We start from the raw sequence: 23,342 nt of genomic DNA, 5'->3' as shown, positions 1-23,342 counted from the left end.
GAACTAATTTAAGTTTTTTATTCCTTTAATTTTTTATTCCTTTAGATTGTTGATTTCATTTGTAGATTGTGTGCTGTAAGTTTGATTTGACCTGAATAAAATGGCTTCATTTTAATATGTTGTATATACACTCACTGACAATAATACTTGACATAGATATTATGCTTTTAATATGATTTAATTTAAGGACATGTTCTAACTAATGAGCCGACAGGCATTTATAGGACAGCGTTTTAGTGCCACGTAAAAAAAAAATCTAAGATTACAAGATTAAGGTCGTAATATTTTGAGAATAAAGTCCAAATATTACAAGAATAAAGTCGAAATACAAAAATAAAGTTGAAATATTACGATAATAAAGCCGGAATATTACGAGAATAGAGTCGAAATGTTTCATGAATTTAAATCATAGAAATTAAAGTTATAACTCAGTTAAATTTAGAGTAGGCTATAGCCTATTTTGCGCATGCAAAGGCCTGGATTGATGCCTCCGAGTGGCCGCATCATTTTACCGGGATGAGGAAGAGCCATTTTACTGACTTGCGAAAACAGCTTAATATTAAAAATATTTGATATTTATTAACAGACTGAACAGGACCAACTTTTTATTCAGCTCATACACCCATTGGACATTCCTTTGGGGGGTGCTAGCTCTCTTATTTGACTATTTTAATACACTACAAATATATACACTACGAAAAAAATCCTTTTCTTACTTAGAATTTTTGTCTTGTTTTCAGCCAAAATATTTAACAATTTTTAAATCAAGAAGGATATTCTAGTAAAAAAAATGGACTTGTTTTTAGAAAGAACAAGTCGAAATTAAATGAGTTTTTGCTTAGAAAAAGCTAAATAATCTGCCATTGGGGTAAGCAAATAAACAAGACTCAAACAAGTAAGAAATTCTTTTTTTTTTTTTTTTTCGCAGTGTATGTGGGATTATTAGCAGAAATATATTGTGTCATACGGGGACAGTATGCTGGGAAATAATATGTCTTAGATGGCATTCGTTGTTTGTAATATAAAACATTTCTAATATAAAGTCTCAAAATCTTTGAAAATTCTTATCAAAATTCTTTGTGAAAATTCCTCCACCTGCTCCGCAAAAATGTCTGTGGCGTCCAATCTTTTATTCCCCACATTTTTATTAAATTAAATAATATTCTGACTTTATTCTTGTAATATTTTGACATTATTATCGTAATATTTTGTCTTTATTCTCATAATATTTCGACTATATTATCGACATATTAATCTCGTAATTTTACGATTTTTTTATGTGGCACTAAAACGCTATCGTAAAAAACGCTGTGGTATATTTAAGTCATTTTTGCTTTGTGCTGATGTTTTACTTCGAGAGTCTGTAAAACTGTTGATAACTGGTATAAAATGCATCTTTGATGAAAAAATAAAGTTTCCGCTGTGATATTTCTGTCGTTCCTTATTTTTGGCTTAGTTGGTAGCATACATAACTTCAACCAGACTTTAATATTAAATTAATGGTTCTTTTAATGTTTCTCTTTTTCATGAATTCATTAATGGTGAAGTCAGAATCCATGCTTTTATTTCAAAATGTTCTACAATTCTACAGTACAAGCTTACGTTACTTCAAAGTAACTTCATATATATATATATATATATATATATATATATATATATATATATATACTGAGGATGATCATTTGCTTTCTTGATTGTATTAAATGCCAACTAAAGTGCAAATTAATATAGTCCATGCTACATTTTAATTAATTTTACTCTTTGAATAAAGTAAAAAAAAAGCAAGTAAAATATCTTAATTTATTTAACAGCTGAACCAGCAATAAAAGTATGAAGGTACTTTTGGTGCACAACTACTGAACACATGTGAGAGCGGAATTTGTATCTGTAGAGCACAAAAGGAAATTTTTTTAGGAGTTGTAAACTTGTAGATTTTTTTCCTCTCCTACAAACACAACACAACAGTTACACCTTCACACATTCTTCACTGCAGGTGCACAAATCCTATTCTACGAATCACACATGAAGAAACCAGTGGCGGCTACTGGTCTGTCAAATAGGGGAAGCTCATTTTCGGTCTACATCATAAAATTGTCTATTTATTTAAAAGTAAATTCTGCCCTACGTTCCTTTTCAAGAAAATGGTCTGTGACCCTGTCGTACCAACTAGGCGTCTTTTCCAGTGACTTTTCGTGTGCAGTTTCATATGAATGAATGATCTAAAAAAAATATTAAACTCTGTAAAAGTGAAACAAGGAATGTGGTGTATAATTGTGTGAAATGTATGATGAAAATCAAGCATTTCGCCAAGCAAATATAAAGAAATGGGTTGCAGCAGTTTTTATTTCGACTGAACTTGAGAAATCCACGATGGGACTGAGCGGCCGCAGAGAGCGCGAACGAATAGCTTCAGCGATTCCTTATAGGACAAAATCGCTGTCAGTCAAAAGGAGATGCAATCTTTCGACAGACCCTCCAATCATCACGCAGAAGCTCAGCGTCCAGGCCAGCCCACTCCCCATTCACCCCCAGAGACGCTGAGCGTCCGTGGGCGGGACATAATCGCAGCGTTTATCCAATGACCGTCTAGTTTCAAAGCACTGAAAAAAAACGTTCAAAGCAGCCCCATTGAAGTCAATGGACGCTGGGCTTCAATGGGGAAATGCACTGTGACGCTACGGGAATGTATGAGAAGAAAATCAAGTCAGCCGACCTGCTATATCTAACTGATTCTGAACGAATTCGTCTTTGAGATGAACGTTTTCTAACGCATTTTTAGTCAATAAAATGTTAATACAATAGTACGTAATTTGACCATTAATTTTGTGACATTATAGGGGAAGCTGAGCTTCCCTTGCAGTCTTAAAGAAATCGCCACTGGAAGAAACTCATACGCTCACATTTTTTGTCCAGTTGCTGCAGTGAATATGGTGCAAAACGCATTCACACACCCGTATCAAAAATGTGAAGTCACGGACAAATTTTACACACCCGCAAATTAATATGTGAATCCATACAATGAGAGTTGCAAACTTGTAGAATATTTGGTCACAAATGCATTACTTTTCTTGGATAGTTTTCTAACATAATCGCAAGTCCAATTACTACAACTGCTTGAATCTGCTGCTATGAGTCTCAAACGCAGATTTTTCGCCTTCAAATGACAAGTTCCGCGCGCTCTCACTTTTGCACCATATACTCCGTGAAATGTGGAGCAAAAGTGATTTGTGCATCTGTGAGGCAGCGGCAGGCCCTGTTCAGAGAGCAGAGAATTTCGGCCAATCAGAAGAGCTCGTTTGAGCCGTCGGCGCGCGACCGAGAAAGCGGAAAAAAAAACGAGACCATCTTCTCGCGCTGGCGATGTGAAGGACCAATAAAGCTATGCTTTTTTCTCATCTTCCCCCTGGAATCATTCACCGTTATACATTTGTTTAAGTAGTTTTAATATATGCGCTGGTTGTTCTCTGTGACTTAAAATTTATTGTGTGCTCTACAGCTACACATTTCGCTCTCACATATGTTCAGTAGTTTTGCACCAAAAATACCTTCATATAAAAGGAATGTTGGACATGATTGATCACAAATCAAACTTTATTATGCCAAATCAAATGCATAAGTATATTCTGTACAAATCAAATCAAATCAAGCCATTTAAAACGCACTCAAATGTAAAACCGAAGTAGGGTAAATGACAAAAAGACGAGAGTTGTTGGCTTTATTAGGCTAAATGATGCATATTCTAACAATAGATTTGGATCTGGATTTCTTATGTAATTAATAAATGTCTGTGCGCAATATATATTAGCTCGAAACTGAAATTAAATTACGTTACAGAAAGCTGTATTTTTTGAATCAGGAGCACTAATATTTAAGTGCAACTTTAAGACGAAACTCATGAACAACAGGAAATACATGAATATTCATGTTAGCCCCGCCCAGTGTCACAGAAAATCTCAGACACCGAATATTTCAGAACACCGGCTCCATTTTCAGCTCCTCCCCGACTGCTTTCGGCTAATCCCGCTGATCGGTCTGTGCAGCGCAGCATGAGCTCGAACACACCTATATTCTCCTCACAGACGGGATCGCGGACTCCATTCATGAAAACGGACTTTACTATAGGGCGGAATGCCGCGGAGTTCGTCGATTTTTGGACCAATAAATCAAAAGTTGGTCTGTTAATTAATTCCGATTGCGATATGGACTAGTGTCTGTGAAAACTGAAATGCAAAAAGACCGTTTCAATAAGAATCCTGCATGTTCCGTTTGCCTCTATATGTATGAATGGAGGAGACGCGTTTTATTTTCACTACACACATACTGAAGCGCACGTGTCACTTTTTGTCAATTTGACCGTTTCATTAGTGAAACTAGCATCATTCATACTGGGCGAATTCCAAACGGCTATTTTGCGCCCTTCAAGGGCACTTCTAGAAGGGGACGCCATTTGTAGGGACGTTCCAAACGAAAGTGAGCAACTTAATCCCTTCACGAAGGGCCCTTCCAGAAGGCCGTTAGCGAAGGGAACATTCCATGGTCACTTCACGGAAGTGATTTCCGTTAGTGATCACGTTTGCAATCACGTGATTTGTTACGAGTTCTCGCGAGGCTTTTGAAGCAAAGATGGCGGGGGATTTTGAGTTTACATATAAATGTAAGTAGTATTTAATTTAATTTATCTTTATTTTTATGGAATAGTCATTTTAATGCAATAGGTTAATGTTATCGTCAGTGATTTAAATATGTTTTAAGACCGTTATGAGGTAGTGTAGGCTACTTTGGTTTATCGAAATTATTTATATAGATACGCTAGCTAAATATGACTAACGTTGCCTGCAGGGTCCAGCGAAGAGACAACAAAAATTTATTAAGCTAAGGGCAGAGAAGGAGTCATGTGTTTATTTTTATTTATATCTCTCACACAAACACATACATACATATATATATATATTTTTTTTTTTTTTTTTTGTATTAAACACGAAGCTGACAAAAGTAATTTAAAACAAAACATTAGACAAGATTTTAAGTAAATATATATATTTATTTAATTATTCATTCATTCAGGATGCTGCGCGTACACGCAGCGTTGTCAAGGTAACATTTCGTCAGTCATTCCCTTCGCCAAGGGAGTTCCAAACGGTTAAAAGAGACAGAAATGCCCTACTCCCTTAAAAGAACTCACTTCAAAGGGATCTGCCCTTCGGAGGGAGTAGGGCGTAGGGATGCGCACTTCCATTTGGAATTTGCCCACTGTATTACACACTGAAACTTCACGGCAACCTGTCAAAATAAAAGTACGGTTTAACATGTAACAGAACAATATTAGTCTTGTATTACTGTACAGTAGGCCTATAATGTAGGTGTTTATATGTTCACATTTAAATAATTTACATAAAACAATATATATGATAAAAAATAAAATAAAAAGAGTCACCACTTAATTGTTGAGAAAATACTATTATTATTAAACCTTTTTATAACTATATAATTTTTCTCCTATGTATTAATTTTAACAGTAAAGCTCCAATTATCTTTATTTTTAAAAATAAATCAGTGATTTTGCTTTCATTTGATTATCAGAAAAATTAAAAGAAAAATTTCTGAAAAAAGCAATAGATTGTAGGGCCCTATTGTTCAAAATGTTGAAAGTATTGGACTTATTTTTTCAATTAAATAAATGTTTTCATTATTACACAAAGTATAGGCTAAAGTACCGGGAAAGGTGTAACGTTGGCTACATGCAACCAGCAATCTGTGCAGAAATAAATATAATCAGCCAAGTACTTTGCAACAACCTCTGACCTGTGGTCAAGCCGTACTTCTGGGCCATACATTAGCTTGACCATTCACTTCATCCACAATGAATGGGGTTTGAATTGAGGATTAAGAGATAATTAAGTGTATATTGTGACTTTAGACTTATGTTTACATTACATTATTTGAGTTTTCCATGGTTGTTGACATTTCTGTCTTAATAACTGAGGGGATTATGATCAGAGGAAGGTTAAGTTTAAAATAAAAATGTTTGAATGTAATATATTTTTCTCCTGGTCCTTATTTTAAATGGGTCATAAAAATATCAATAATTATCGATATCGACCGATATGAAACACTGATATCGTGATATAGTTTTCAGCCATATCGCCCAGCCCTAATATATATATATATTAGGGCTGTCAAACGATTAATCGCATCCAAAATAAAAGTTTATGTTTACGTACTAAATGTGTGTTTACTGTGTATATTTATTATGTATATATAAATACACACACATACATGTATAGACTTAAAAAAATACTTATATGTATGGATAGTTATACTTGTATTTAATTTAGATTATATATAGAATTATAAATATTTTATATATAAATCTAAAACAGTTTTCTTTAATATACATGTTTGTGTGTGTATTTATACATACATTATGTATACACACAGTACACACACATACAGTATGTAATCATAAACTTTTATTTTGGATGTGATTAATCGCGATTAATCGTTTGACAGCCCTAATATATATATACATTTTAGAAGTATATTTATACATTTAAAATATACTGTGAAAAAATATATACTGTATGTGTGTGTGTGTGTGTGTGTGTGTGTGTGTGTGTGTGTGTATATATATATATATATATGTATATGTACACACACAGTGAAAGTGGTGACATATTGTATAAACAAAAAATGGCCAAGAAAAACATTTCCTAAAATATATTTAAGTACAAATATTTATATATTTATTCTCATATTTATGGGAGAGCTCATGTTGAACAAACTCTGGTGTATTGAGCAGATTCTGAATAAATGACTCTGATTGGCCGTTGTGTTCACTCTCTCAACAAACACGTCTGTGATTGGCTCCAATGATCAACGCTGCAGAAACACACTGTAAATAGAAAGTGTTGATGTTGTTCACAGTCACACAAACACACACAGGATCATCTGAAAACCAAACCGAGCCGCTGCTGCAGAAACCTGCTATCGTTATGCTTTAACATTTAAACCAGCTTTCTCTATATTAGTGAACACATCTGTGAATAGTGAGGACATTCTGGACAAATCTAGTCAAAGCTGTAAACACACACAGACATCTTCACTGTTGAGCTGTTCTTGATGTTTCTCTCTTCTTGTGTTCAGATGCCTGTGATCTCACTCTGGATCCAAACACAGCAAACACTCGACTCGTTCTGTCTGATGACAACAGGAAGATCACAGATGTGAGAGATCCTCAGCCGTATCCTGATCATCCAGACAGATTTGATGAGCTTCATCAGGTTCTGTGTGTTGAGAGTCTGACTGGACGCTGTTACTGGGAGACTGAATGGAGCGGAGATGATGCTGGTATATCAGTGTCATATAAAGGAATCAGCAGGAAAGGAGGGAGTGAAGACTGTTGGTTTGGATGGAATGACAAATCCTGGAGTCTGATCTGCTCTGATCACAGATCCATTGTCCGTCACTATAAGAACAGCACTTATATACCTGACATCAGTTCATCCTCTAAGAGAGTAGGAGTGTATGTGGACGTGTCGATCGGCTCTCTGTCCTTCTACAGTGTCTCTGACACACACACACTCACACACTTACACACATTCAACACCACATTCACTGAACCACTCTGTGCTGGATTTATGGTTGATTATGGTTCCTCAGTGTCTCTGTGTGATATTAAACGATAGAGAGACTGTCTGTAAATCCTCTTTCTGATGTTTGTGGTTTTCCCTGTTGGGAAGAGATAAAATTAATCATTTTTACTGTTGATTATCAGTTGGCCCCATTAACCCTTTAGATAGGCCTTTGTAAAAAAAAAAAAAGCTTAGTTTTACATTGAGATCTATGGAGTATAACGGCATATTATAGTGTGTGTGTGTGTTTGTTTGTGTGTGTGTTTGTGTTTGTGTGTGTGTGTGTGTGTGTGTGTGTGTGTGTGTGTGTGTGTGTGTGTGTGTGTGTGTGTGTGTGTGTGTGTATGTGTGTACCTGGTATTCATCACGTTATAGGGACCAAATGTCCCCACAAGGATAGGAATAGCAGTAGATTTTGACCTTGTGGGGACATTTCTCAGGTCCCCATGAGGAAACAGGCTTATAAATCACGCACAATGAGTTTTTTTGAGGAAGTAAAAGTGTGCACAATCTCCTGTGAGGGCTAGGTTTAGGTGTAGGGTAGGTGTAGGGCGATAGAAAATACGGTTTGTACAGCATAAAAACCATTACGCCTATGGAATGTCCCCATAAAACATGTAAACCAGTGTGTGTGTGTGTGTGTGTGTGTGTGTGTGTGTGTGTGAGAGAGACCTTTGTGCATCTTGATACGTCTGAGAAAATCAAAATAAGCACCTCAGCTCTCAGAACTATATGGTAAACATAAATATACTTGCTTTGTTTTGTTTACTTCATGTAGTTCTGAGAGCTAAAAATCTGATGCTGCGCCAAAACTAACAATGCATGAAAGACAATGTTGTTACTAATCTTTCACATGTCCAAGACTATTAAATAGGTTTAAAAAAAAAATCCAGTCAACAATTAACTTTTATATTGAAAATAAGTCCGTTTTTTTAACCAAAATCACTGACATCATTTATGAACTTGGCATTTAAAGAGTCAAAATCCTGAATTGTTTCAAAAGATTTGGTAGTTTTGATCAGGACTGAGGTTGATTAAGAGGTTTATGCAAAACAAATAAACAAAAAATATTGCCCAGAGCATACGGTTAAGTTTTTTTTTCAAATCTCAAAGCATTTTCTTAAAATATGTGTCAAAATAAGATTTCTCACAAAAAATCATTTAATTTGCTTTAACAGAGAAAAAGTTAAGACTCAACAGCATCCCTCAGTGGACGAAAACATCCTCAACAACACATAAGGGTTAAGAAACATTAAAATAATAACACAAAAATCCATGTTTTGACTCGTTTAAGTGACAGCAGTTTTCTGAGGTTCTCCTGAGCCCATGTGGCTATACAGTAGTCAACATTTGAAGAGGATCAAAAAAAGTTCAAAGTTGTCATAGGACAAGAACGGGTATTATTTTAGTTTTAGGACAACTGATAAAAGGTTTTGATCCACTTCAAATGTTGACTACTGTAACGCTGTTTCTCATGCCATTTGAGGCTCAAACGTCACATTCAGGAGTTTTCTCTGTACAATCTGACATTTATCTGGATTCCCTGAATCTTTTCACAATATGTGACACTGGACCACAAGAAAAACAGTCATGAGGGTCAATAAAAATAAATAAAAAAGCTGAATAAATAAGCTTCCCATTGATGTATGGTTTGTTAGGATAGGACAATATTTGCCTGAGATACAACTATTTGAAAATCTGCAATCTGAGGATGAAAAAAAATCTAAATATTGAGTAAATCGCCTTTAAAGCTGTCCAAATGAAGTTCTCAGCAATGCATATTACTAATCAAAATTAGGTTTTGATATATTTATGGTAGGAAATGTACAAAGTATCTTTATGCAATATCCTAATGATTTTTGGCTTAAAAATTTTTTTTTATAATTTTGACCCATGCAATGTATTATTGTCTATTGCTACAAATACACCTGTGCTACTTAAGACTGGTTTTGTGCCAGAGTTACATATTATGAATTGTAGTCGGTAAAATACCCAAATACAAATATGATTTCACTATTCTCCCATGAAACCTGGCACAAAGGGGTGAGGCATGACCCATCTTTTGCTTCACAGCTTCACTATTAGTAGAAAGACAGCCATTTTTAGATGCATCAGGCACTTCTTTTCCTCTGTGTCATGTATTAGTTATTTGTAAGAGATGAGCATTCATACAGTAAAGCAGCGGAGTATCTCATTGTCTCTGGTGATGCTCAGAGTCTAGGAACAAAAGCTCATTTCAGTTGTGTTTATTCTGAACAGTTTTTAGATACATTAAAAAATCTGCTCACATGTATGAAAGTTTGTGCTGTAAAAACATTCATATAAATAGGTGTCAATCAGCTCAGCCAATCACAGATGAGCTGGGCGGAGTCAAAGCAGGAAGACCTCTGAACTTCAGGCATTTCTCAGTCGCTCTGTTTGATGTGAATGAAGCAGAGACCAGGATGATCACCGCTCTTGCTGTAAACACACACACAACATCAGTCTTTCTGAAACTAACTCATACACTTATGTGTGTGTGTCAGACGGACCTTCTGTATCCGGGCAGGATCACAACACTCAGACAGTTGTCCTCCAGCGCTCTGAACACTTTCCCCACTCTTGCATCCAGTTTCTTCATCTTCCGCTCCAGCAGTTGCTCCTGAGGGTCACATGACACCAATAATCAGAGACAGAGAACATTTAGGCCACGCCCACTGGAGAAACAATCCAGTCATTTCTTCTGATGTACATATAACAATCTTTTATTTTCCTTACATTTTTCTTTAATGCTTTATTTAAGAACTGCTTTGAAACGGCGTGACCCTTTTTTATCATGTCTTTTCTTTGCTTTTTTCCATTATTTTTTATGAATATATGATGTGATATTGTTAATGTTATTTGTTTCTGTGGGCAAACAATTAAATAAATAAATAAATGATGAATGTTTACTGTCTGTCGCCGTTAAATTTCCCTCCAGCGGACATAGCTCTGAGTAATAAGACACATTGGGCTACTTATTGCATTCTCATTTATTTTTTTTAGGTCAACAGCTTATAAAAATGTAGTTGTGTCTTTTTTAGCTTGTTTACTTTACACTTTGTCTCATCTCAGCTTTTAGACATTGTTCTATTTTTTGTTACAAGTCAGAAATGACGAGGAGGCAGCTTCTCGTAATACAAAGTCAATGGAGAGCGTTGGATTGTTTTCTCCTGATGGACGTAGTTTTCAGATTATGTCTCTGTCTCTATGCAGGAGAGCATTATGAGATGATAAAGACAGAGTTTGTGTTTGATTGACAGCTGTCACTCACGTCACACTCCTCCCCCTGCTCGTCTGTGTTTGGGCCGGTTTCCGTGGTAACAGGGCACGAGTGTATCCATGAGGTCAAGTGGGGCGGAGTCAGAGCGTGACACACTGACAGCTTCCTGTTGTTCTGGAGAGCGTTGTCCACTGCGGCCTGAGCGCTTTCAGCACACTCGAACCCTAGCAATAACACACAAACACCCGAGTCATTCACCATTCACACATTAACACACTCTGGTGGATTGATACGCACTGATGAAGGCCTGTCTGTTGCGTTTCCCAGAATGATCTGTAGCGCTGATGTGTTGAATAGAGCCGAACCGTCTGAAGGTCTGGAGCTGGTCTTCATGCCGATGCGGTTTGGAGGATAGATTACACACGTAGATGAGGTTAGCGTTGAGAGGATCGTTCTGACGCTCAGAGAGACGCTCGTCCAGATCCAGACACATCTGGTGTACGGGACGCCGCACCTGCGCTCACATAACCCTCATCACATCACAGACTATTACAATAACTATATCAGTACCAATAATCATAACCAGTGCTGGGGTAACGTGAAACAAGTAACGCAACTTACCTAATAATGTTACTTTTTAATTGACGAGAAAACAGTTACTTTTTCATTCATCAGTTACTTTTTTCGCCTCATTTATTGATTAAAAGCTCTCCTGTCCCCATGTGGAGAGAAACTGTAAGATGTTACTTTAGTTCTAGAATAAATGTGAACATGCATTAATTCATCTCACTCACTAAAAACAGATACAGTGTTCTTCAAAATGAATAAAAACCATGTATTTAATCCCATTTTATTAACCTTTGATGAGCCAATTCATCCATACTAATAAACAGAAATGACTCAAGATAATCTAACTTTTGTTTATTGCTGAAGAGTTGTCATTTGTTCTTCTGCGGTCTACTGTACAGACGTCAATCTACTTTTCTCTAAGCCTGAGGCTTTTGCTGTGAAAAGGCTTTTACATTTGACAAAAATACAACTTTTTATATTAAAAACAAACAAGCCCTGCCCAGATTTAAAGAGTAACACAAAAGTAACGCATCACTTTGCATAAAAGGTAACTAAGTAACGTACTGAGTTACTGTTTTAGGGAGTAACTCAATATTGTAACACATTACTTTTAAAAGTATCTTTCCCCAACAACTGATGATAACTAACAATACTATCAGAATCAGAATAACTACAACGATAACTATAACAAATAAAATATAACTAAAACTAATGATAATGATGATAACAATAACTATCAGAGTAACTATTACAATAAATATAAGTTTAACAATAACGATAACAACTATATAAAAGTAACTATAACAGTAGTGAGAGGGAAGGAGTGGGCTTTTAAAGAGATTCTAACACTTTCGTTTTAACCATGATTTAACCGCTTCACTATTATAGAGCCTTTATTCACACGTCATGCTTCTAGTCGTCATTGCTGCTGTGAATGGACATTTAGTCTGGAGTCACTGCACTGAACCCTAATGTAAACATAATGAGTGATAATGAAACCTTGATGATGCAGTCGTTGATCTGGTGTCCATCGAGATGTTCTAGAGCCAGCTGAGCTCCTTCAAGATGATCAAACACCACCTGCGCATGAACCTGCGGAAACACACACTCACTCAAACACTGTGTTCAGTCAATAACTGTGTGAGGAGCTGATGTGTGTGTGTGTGTGTGTGTGTGTGTGTGTGTGTGTGTGTGTGTGTGTGTGTGTACCCCGTGTGTGTAGTGCAGCAGTCTGACGGTCCTCAGGGGTCCGCAGCGCTTCAGGAGACTGTGAACCAGAGACTCTGTGGAGTCAGACGGCAGCGGACCCATATACAGCACACACATCTGCTCCAGACGCTCACACACCTGAAACACACACACGTCAGAGACACACTGTCTGTCTGTGAGTGAATGAGTGTGTGTATGTGTGTGTGTGTGTGTGTGTGTGTGTGTGAGTGTACCTGCTGCAGGTGTCGTCTCATCACTGCCGTCTGTTTCAGTGTGTTTGTGAACGATGAGAACTGAAGAACACTGAGTGTGTAAGACTGAACCACCCGTCTGAACACACACACCACCTGAACACAGTTAGATACAGGTGTAAGTGTGTGTGTGTGTAAGTGTGTATTCAAAAGACAATTCAGGACAACATATTAAAAACTCTGAGTGTGTTTCGCACTCAAATGCTCACGGACAATAGTGGTTTAATGCACTTGCACCTCGGCTTTTAGAACAAGATTAAACGAACATTCCACTTTTTTTTGGAAATAGCCTCATTCTCCAACTCAAAGTTGAACAAAGTTGAGTTTTACTGTTTTGAAATCCATTCAGCCGTTCTCCTGTTCTGGCGATATCACTTTTAGCATAGCTTAGCATAGATCATTGAATCCTATGAGACCAATAGCATTGCATTCAAAAATGACCAATGAGTTTCAATATTTGTCCTATTTAAAACTTGACTCTTCTGTTGTTATATTGTGTAGTGATACCGGCGGAAAATGTAAAGCTGTGATTTTCTAGGCTGATGAGATTAGGAACTACACTCCCATTCCGGCGTAATAGTCAAGGAAGTTTGCTGCTGTGATATGACCGACGCAGGTGGAGTAATTCGGTCACAATTTCTAAAAGCCAGTCACATTGAAAGTTACTTCGCTAGGAACTACTTCCAGGCGCTGCGTGATATTACTGCGCCTGCTGTGTCCATATTACAGCAGCAAACTTCCTTGACTATTACGCCGGAATGGGAGTGTAGTTCCTAATCTTATCGGCCTAGAAAATCACAGCTTTACATTTTCCGCTGGTCTTAGTCCACGATATAACCAGGGTTCGAAATTAATTTTTTTTGATCACCAGCCAAAGTGGCTGGTAACTTTTTGAAGTTTTGAATTTCCATTAGACAAATTTTTACGTGGTGAAAATAAGAGATTATGAATGCCACTGAATGAAAATTTGGTCATTTTATTAACAGTGCATGAAAAACGCACAGAAAGTGCAATACACACAACAAACTACAGTTATAAACTGTTATAAACTTAACTATACATCTTCATCATTTCCAAGTTGGATGGAAATGCTTTACTGCCTCGATTTTAAAATTACTGGTCCCCACCAGTGATGCGTGGGTTGACAAGTCATCCAAAAATATTTTTAATGATATTCGGGTCGCGGTCGGTCGGGTCGTTTGAAATAACGGCCGATTAAATGCCAATTAAACCTTTGTAATTTATCTAGTACTAGACACAATTTTCTATGAAATACATAGACCTACATTATTGGCTGAATAATATTTACCTTTTGAATGTTGAGCGTTATTAACTGTTGAATAAATGCTGAGGCGGGACAAAATGTCAGATTTCCCAACATGTTGAACTGAGCAATGCCATTGTACCATTTTAATAGGCTACTTTTAAACGCATATAGCTCAGTAATGTCAGCTTTATGTTTATGTATGATTTTTGTTGGGAAAGTCAAGAGAGACACACACTTCGATTAGACTGGATAAACAATTGCAGCATCTTAATTGTTAAGAAAATGGTATTCCTAATAAATGTCTCGAATATTTAGATTATGTCCAATACTTCTCTTTCTTTTTAGGAATTATTAGACACATTTTGCTATGTCTTTTCAAATGCCTAGGTCTGTTTAATTTCCTTAATTAAAATTATTAAAATAAAAAATTTAATTTCTAGCATTATTTTTAAACGTTTATTAAAGCAATAATATACATAAATTATATGCTTGTTTAAATCCAGGGATTAAAAACGAATTCCAAGTAAAAACTGTGTTTTTCCAGAGAGGGAACTAAATTAAACATTACTTAATAAGTTCAAAGCACTATAATTTCCTTATTCATTTGATATAACTATTCATATATATATAATAATATTATTTTGTCATATTTGTGATTCCTGAATATCTATATGAAAATTTAGTTTTGAAGTGCATTCGTTATCTTTGTCTAAGAAAATTCGTTAACCTTGCCTATTAAGTTGATTTAATATTCTCGATAATTTTTTTGAAAAAGTTAAAAGTTAAGAAAAAGGGAATTAGCTTGTAGTCTATATATATTTAGGGCTATAGGCTAATCTTTTTCTGAACTTTTATTACACTGTAGATCAAAATAAAATAACTCTTGATCATATTTAACATCGGAGAATCACTGACATAATTTAGAGCACTTCGAAAATGAAACTATTTAAATCTGTATAAAGGAAAGACAAAATAAATCACAACAAAAACAATCTGTATTTTTCTTGTAATCAAGAACATTTCTTTTGACAAAATTACTTAATGCCAAATGATGTTTGACAGTGAAAGCATCTCCACCGCAGCCGCATATAATCGCTGGTGTCAGTCGCAAATATTAAACATGCGGGTTGGGAAGCGGGTCAGGTACAATTTACTTTTTTTTTTTGTTGCGGTCCGAGTTGGTGTGTGTGTGTAAGGAACTGGAAGCAAGCAGAGTACGGCTGTTTCTAAAGCATACAGTAGGACTGATCAATTATGGCAAAAATCATAATCACGATTATTTAACGCGATTATGACTGGGTTTAAAACTATATATTAGTGATTAATTTAAAGATGGCAATACTTAGAAAAAAAATACTGAATACTTTTATGCAAGTCTAAAGTAGTCTAACAATACTACAGAAATGTAATGTAATTATTTGAATGTAAAATAAAACAGTGTCTTCACTGTAAGAATTAAACATGCTTTTGTTTCTTATTAAAACTACAAAAATCCTTCATTCAAGAGCAGTGAGTGATTTTCCTCTTTGTATTTTTACGTTTTACTCACATTAAGCACAAAGACGGCAGAAGGAATATTTGCTGCCGCTTTAAGCAGCACACGGATCCAATATACTGTTACACGTATTACACGCCTCATTTTGAAATATCTTTGTGTGTATTTGACTGTTTAGGCACATCTTGAGCTAAAAGATAACTACATTTCCGTGATCTGCTCCGTCTCTGAGAGCAAACACAGAAGCGCAAGTCTTACGCGCCATTAAAAACACAACATCAGAGAAACATTAATAAATCAAGCACGTCCCATTTTATGAAAGTCACATCACATGATTTTGCTGATTTGCATGTGAAATTAGGCTTTTATGGAGGAGCGAAAGCGCACCACTGGAAATGAGGCGCAATGGAGCGCAATAATTGTTTCATCTCCATTACTGAATTTTCATCAACGTTTGAAACCGAAACAGAGTCTGAATGAGTGAATCTGAATTCATCTGAGTGAGTGAATCTGAATTAATTTGAATGAGTGAATCTGAATTAATCTAAATGAGTGAATCTGAATTAATCTGAATGAGTGAATCTGAATTAATCTAAATGAGTGAATCTGAATTAATCTGAGTGAGTCTGAATGAGTGAATCTGAATTAATCTAAATGAGTGAATCTGAATTAATCTGAGTGGGTGAATCTGAATTAATCTGAGTGAGTCTGAATGAGTGAATCTGAATTAATCTAAATGAGTGAATCTGAATTAATCTGAATGAGTGAATCTGAATTAATCTAAATGAGTGAATCTGAATTAATCTGAATGAGTGAATCTGAATTAATCTGAATGAGTGAATCTGAATTAATCTAAATGAGTGAATCTGAATTAATCTGAGTGGGTGAATCTGAATTAATCTGAGTGAGTCTGAATGAGTGAATCTGAATTAATCTAAATGAGTGAATCTGAATTAATCTGAGTGGGTGAATCTGAATTAATCTGAGTGAGTGAATCTGAATTAATCTAAATGAGTGAATCTGAATTAATCTGAATGAGTGAATCTGAATTAATCTAAATGAGTGAATCTGAATTAATCTGAATGAGTGAATCTGAATTAATCTAAGTCAGTCTGAATGAGTGAATCTGAATTAATCTGAGTGAGTGAATCTGAATTAATCTAAATGAGTGAATCTGAATTAATCTGAATGAGTGAATCTGAATTAATCTATATCAGTCTGAATGAGTGAATCTGAATTAATCTGAGTGAGTGAATCTGAATTAATCTGAATGAGTGAATCTGAATTAATCTGAGTGAGTCTGAATGAGTGAATCTGAATTAATCTAAATGAGTGAATCTGAATTAATCTGAATGAGTGAATCTGAATTAATCTAAGTCAGTCTGAATGAGTGAATCTGAATTAATCTGAGTGAGTGAATCTGAATTAATCTGAGTGAGTCTGAATGAGTGAATCTGAATTAATCTAAATGAGTGAATCTGAATTAATCTGAATGAGTGAATCTGAATTAATCTAAATGAGTGAATCTGAATTAATCTGAGTGGGTGAATCTGAATTAATCTGAGTGAGTCTGAATGAGTGAATCTGAATTAATCTAAATGAGTGAATCTGAATTAATCTGAATGAGTGAATCTGAATTAATATAAGTCAGTCTGAATGAGTGAATCTGAATTAATCTGAGTGAGTGAATCTGAATTAATCTAAATGAGTGAATCTGAATTAATCTGAATGAGTGAATCTGAATTAATCTAAATCAGTCTGAATGAGTGAATCTGAATTAATCTGAGTGAGTGAATCTGAATTAATCTGAATGAGTGAATCTGAATTAATCTGAATGAGTCTCAATGAGTGAATCTGAATTAATCTGAGTGAGTGAATCTGAATTAATCTGAGTGAGTCTGAATAAATGAATCTGCTCCGTCTCTGAGAGCAAACACAGAAGCGCAAGTCTTACGCGCCATTAAAAACACAACATCAGAGAAACATTAATAAATCAAGCACGTCCCGTTTTATGAAAGTCACATCACATGATTTTGCTGATTTGCATGTGAAATTAGGCTTTTATGGAGGAGCGAAAGCGCACCACTGGAAATGAGGCGCAATGGAGCGCAATAATTGTTTCATCTCCATTACTGAATTTTCATCAACGTTTGAAACCGAAACAGAATCTGAATTAATCTGAGTCTGAATGAGTGAATCTGAATTAATCTGAATTAATCTGAATGAGTGAATCTGAATTCATCTGAGTGAGTGAATCTGAATTAATTTGAATGAGTGAATCTGAATTAATCTAAATGAGTGAATCTGAATTAATCTGAGTGGGTGAATCTGAATTAATCTAAATGAGTGAATCTGAATTAATCTGAGTGAGTCTGAATGAGTGAATCTGAATTAATCTAAATGAGTGAATCTGAATTAATCTGAATGAGTGAATCTGAATTCATCTGAGTGAGTGAATCTGAATTAATTTGAATGAGTGAATCTGAATTAATCTAAATGGGTGAATCTGAATTAATCTAAATGAGTGAATCTGAATTAATCTGAGTGAGTCTGAATGAGTGAATCTGAATTAATCTAAATGAGTGAATCTGAATTAATCTGAGTGGGTGAATCTGAATTAATCTGAGTGAGTCTGAATGAGTGAATCTGAATTAATCTAAATGAGTGAATCTGAATTAATCTGAGTGGGTGAATCTGAATTAATCTGAGTGAGTCTGAATGAGTGAATCTGAATTAATCTAAATGAGAGAATCTGAATTAATCTGAATGAGTGAATCTGAATTAATCTGAATGAGTGAATCTGAATTAATCTAAATGAGTGAATCTGAATTAATCTGAATGAGTGAATCTGAATTAATCTAAATGAGTGAATCTGAATTAATCTGAGTGGGTGAATCTGAATTAATCTGAGTGAGTCTGAATGAGTGAATCTGAATTAATCTGAATGAGTGAATCTGAATTAATCTAAATGAGTGAATCTGAATTAATCTGAGTGGGTGAATCTGAATTAATCTGAGTGAGTCTGAATGAGTGAATCTGAATTAATCTAAATGAGTGAATCTGAATTAATCTGAGTGGGTGAATCTGAAATAATCTGAGTGAGTCTGAATGAGTGAATCTGAATTAATCTAAATGAGTGAATCTGAATTAATCTGAATGAGTGAATCTGAATTAATCTAAATGAGTGAATCTGAATTAATCTAAATGAGTGAATCTGAATTAATCTAAACGAGTGAATCTGAATTAATCTGAGTGGGTGAATCTGAATTAATCTGAGTGAGTCTGAATGAGTGAATCTGAATTAATCTAAATGAGTGAATCTGAATTAATCTGAATGAGTGAATCTGAATTAATCTAAGTCAGTCTGAATGAGTGAATCTGAATTAATCTGAGTGAGTGAATCTGAATTAATCTAAATGAGTGAATCTGAATAAATCTGAATGAGTGAATCTGAATTAATCTAAATCAGTCTGAATGAGTGAATCTGAATTAATCTGAATGAGTCTCAATGAGTGAATCTGAATTAATCTGAGTGAGTGAATCTGAATTAATCTTAGTGAGTCTGAATAAATGAATCTGAATTAATCTGAATGAGTGAATCTGAATTAATCTGAATGAGTCTCAATAAGTGAATCTGAATTAATATGAGTGAGTGAATCTGAATTAATCTGAATGAGTGAATCTGAATTAATCTGAATGAGTCTCAATGAGTGAATCTGAATTAATCTGAATGAGTCTCAATGAGTGAATCTGAATTAATATGAGTGAGTGAATCTGAATTAATCTGAATGAGTCTCAATGAGTGAATCTGAATTAATCTGAGTGAGTGAATCTGAATTAATCTGAGTGAGTCTGAATGAGTGAATCTGAATTAATCTGAGTGAGTCTGAATGAGTGAATCTGAATTAATCTAAATGAGTGAATCTGAATTAATCTGAGTGGGTGAATCTGAATTAATCTGAGTGAGTCTGAATGAGTGAATCTGAATTAATCTAAATGAGTGAATCTGAATTAATCTGAATGAGTGAATCTGAATTAATCTAAATGAGTGAATCTGAATTAATCTAAACGAGTGAATCTGAATTAATCTGAGTGGGTGAATCTGAATTAATCTGAGTGAGTCTGAATGAGTGAATCTGAATTAATCTAAATGAGTGAATCTGAATTAATCTGAATGAGTGAATCTGAATTAATCTAAGTCAGTCTGAATGAGTGAATCTGAATTAATCTGAGTGAGTGAATCTGAATTAATCTAAATGAGTGAATCTGAATTAATCTGAATGAGTGAATCTGAATTAATCTAAGTCAGTCTGAATGAGTGAATCTGAATTAATCTGAGTGAGTGAATCTTAATTAATCTGAATGAGTGAATCTGAATTAATCTGAATGAGTCTCAATGAGTGAATCTGAATTAATCTGAGTGAGTGAATCTGAATTAATCTGAGTGAGTCTGAATAAATGAATCTGAATTAATCTGAATGAGTGAATCTGAATTCATCTGAATGAGTCTCAATAAGTGAATCTGAATTAATATGAGTGAGTGAATCTGAATTAATCTGAATGAGTGAATCTGAATTAATCTGAATGAGTCTCAATGAGTGAATCTGAATTAATCTGAATGAGTCTCAATGAGTGAATCTGAATTAATATGAGTGAGTGAATCTGAATTAATCTGAATGAGTCTCAATGAGTGAATCTGAATTAATCTGAGTGAGTGAATCTGAATTAATCTGAGTGAGTCTGAATGAGTGAATCTGAATTAATCTGAGTGAGTGAATCTGAATTAATCTGAGTGAGTCTGAATAAGTGAATCTGAATTAATCTGAGTGAGTGAATCTGAATTAATCTGAGTGAGTCTGAATAAGTGAATCTGAATTAATCTGAGTGAGTCTGAATAAGTGAATCTGAATTAATCTGAGTGAGTCTGAATAAGTGAATCTGAATTAATCTGAGTGAGTCTGAATAAGTGAATCTGAATTAATCTGAGTGAGTCTGAATGAGTGAATCTGAATTAATCTGAGTGAGTGAATCTGAATTAATCTGAGTGAGTCTGAATAAGTGAATCTGAATTAATCTGAGTGAGTGAATCTGAATTAATCTGAGTGAGTCTGAATAAGTGAATCTGAATTAATCTGAGTGAGTGAATCTGAATTAATCTGAGTGAGTCTGAATAAGTGAATCTGAATTAATCTGAGTGAGTCTCAATGAGTGAATCTGAATTAATCTGAATGAGTGAATCTGCTGCTAAAAACCAAGCTTAGAATTGATTCAAGAGAGAATCACGATGCATTCTGAAAAAAATAAAAAATGACAGAATCAATGATTGGATTTTTCCCTAAACCCCTAGTATGAACACACACCTCTCTATCACTGGAGCACCGGTGTCTCTGGCACTGCTGATTGGACAGACACCTGTGGGTCTCCTCCGATCCGCCCAGGAGCACTGCTGATTGGCTGGATCTTCTGAGGGCGTCGCCAAAGCTGAGTGGGCTGCGGTTGGACAGAGAGACCATTAGAGAGGAGGATGATTAAAGTCAAAGCAATCAGATCTACAGACGAGTACCTGCAGAGAAGATCGGAGTTATCCTCAGGAATGTCAATATCCCACAGATCCTCCAGATGATCCTCAACCACCTGAGAGACAATCAACATCACTGAGAGCAGCGGACTGATCAATCCTTCATGAGGACACAATCATTCTTTCAGATTTATATTCAACAGCAAGAACCAACTCGACAAAATGATTCACTCAAAAATCAGTTTTATCCTTTGTGAACTGGATGCCTTGACAAGAAATGATTGACAGAAAAGGCTTATTCAAAAGACTTGGACATTAATAAATCGACTGTATGTTCTCACCGCTCTGGGTCCCTTCCTGATGAAGTACTGAGCCAGATGAAGAGTAGCCAGAGCGTCCTCACAGGGGTCATGACCTATCCTGACCTCCGACTGGATCTCCCGCCTGTGACACACACACACACACACACACACACACACACACACACACACACACACACACAATCACACACAGACACACACACACACACACACACACACACACACACAGACACACAATCACACAATCACACACAGACACACACACACACACACACACACACACACACACACACACACACACACACACAGACACACAATCACACAATCACACACAGACACACACACACACACACACACACACACACACACACACACACAGACACACAATCACACAATCACACACACACACAGACACACAATCACACACACACACACACACACACACACACACACACACACACACACACACACACACACACACACACACACACACACACACACACACACACACACACACACACACACACACACACACACACACACACACACACACACACAGAGACACACAATCACACACACACACACACACACACACACACACACACACACACACACACAGACACACACACACACACACACACACACACACACACACAATCACACACAATCACACACAGACACACACACACACACACACACACACACACACACACAGACACACAATCACACAATCACACACAGACACACACACACACACACACACACACACACACACACACACACACACATACACAGACACACAATCACACAATCACACACACACACAGACACACACACACACACACACACACACAATCACAGACACACAATCACACAATCACACACAGACACACACAGACACACACACACACACACACACACACACACAGACACACAATCACACAATCACACACACACACACACACACACACACACACACACACACACACACACACATCACACACACACACACACACACACACACACACACAGACACACAATCACACACACACACACACACACACACACACACACACACACACACACAGACACAGACACACACACACACACACACACACACACACACAGACACAGACACACACACACACACACACACACACACACACACACACACACACACACACACACACACACACACAGACACACACACACACACACACACACACACACAGACACACAATCACACACACACACACACACACACACACACACACACACACACACACACACACACACACAGACACACACACACACACACACACACACACACACACACAGACACACACACACACACACACACACAGACACACACACACACACACACACACACACACACACACACACACACACAGACACACAATCAAACAATCACACAATCACACACACACACACACACACACACACACACACACACACACACACACACACACACACACACACACACACACACACACACACACACACACACACACACACACACACACACATTCAGGCCTGCCCTCCACTAAAGATTGTCCTGCTCCACTAGTAGTCATTCATTTAAAGCATTAGTCAACTAATCACACGTTTATTATTAAACCATTTCAATCACAGTGATGAGCTTTGAATTGCCCACATAGCGCACACATAAAGCTTGCACCAGCAGAAGTAATGATTATGAAAGAGTCAGGAAAAAAACAGCAAGGAGCCTGCATTAACGTTTTAATCATTTATTGTTAAACTACTGCTTTCTTTGTTTTTGGCTTAAGAGATGAAGATGAAGTTGTGAATTCACTTTATG

At 36.1% G+C, this 23,342-nt stretch overlaps 3 protein-coding genes across 3 annotated transcripts in view; 1 reads left to right on the top strand and 2 right to left on the bottom strand.

Annotated features, from left to right (window-relative positions):
* Window positions 1–7,713, top strand: part of LOC141336181 (NLR family CARD domain-containing protein 3-like) — a 48,995-nt gene extending 41,282 nt beyond the window's left edge. The window contains exon 13 of the mRNA XM_073841720.1: window positions 7,144–7,713. Coding sequence (XP_073697821.1) covers window positions 7,144–7,685 — 542 coding nt within the window. The 3' untranslated portion in view covers window positions 7,686–7,713. The remainder of the gene's footprint in view (window positions 1–7,143) is intronic.
* Window positions 7,714–9,862: 2,149 nt separating this feature from the next.
* LOC141336146 (RNA exonuclease 5-like) lies at window positions 9,863–21,748 on the bottom strand. The gene is made up of 10 exons (XM_073841678.1): window positions 21,524–21,748; window positions 21,228–21,298; window positions 21,025–21,154; window positions 12,885–12,998; window positions 12,652–12,789; window positions 12,442–12,534; window positions 11,170–11,386; window positions 10,924–11,096; window positions 10,163–10,272; window positions 9,863–10,091 (listed from the first exon to the last, which is right to left on the bottom strand). The coding sequence occupies exons 4-10, from the start codon at window positions 12,903–12,905 to the stop codon at window positions 10,037–10,039; spliced, it is 807 nt and encodes a 268-aa protein (XP_073697779.1). The 5' UTR covers window positions 12,906–12,998; window positions 21,025–21,154; window positions 21,228–21,298; window positions 21,524–21,748; the 3' UTR covers window positions 9,863–10,036.
* gtf3c1 (general transcription factor IIIC subunit 1) overlaps window positions 21,032–23,342 on the bottom strand; it is a 12,580-nt gene continuing 10,269 nt past the window's right edge. Inside the window, exon 11 of the mRNA XM_073841862.1 lies at window positions 21,032–21,298. Within this exon, the coding sequence (XP_073697963.1) occupies window positions 21,032–21,298 (267 nt within the window). The remainder of the gene's footprint in view (window positions 21,299–23,342) is intronic.

The sequence above is a fragment of the Garra rufa genome, chromosome 6, assembly GCF_049309525.1.
Source record: "Garra rufa chromosome 6, GarRuf1.0, whole genome shotgun sequence".
Taxonomy (NCBI): domain Eukaryota; kingdom Metazoa; phylum Chordata; class Actinopteri; order Cypriniformes; family Cyprinidae; genus Garra; species Garra rufa.
The sequence above is the reverse complement of the archived record's forward strand: the minus strand, read 5'-3'. Positions and strand labels throughout refer to the sequence as shown.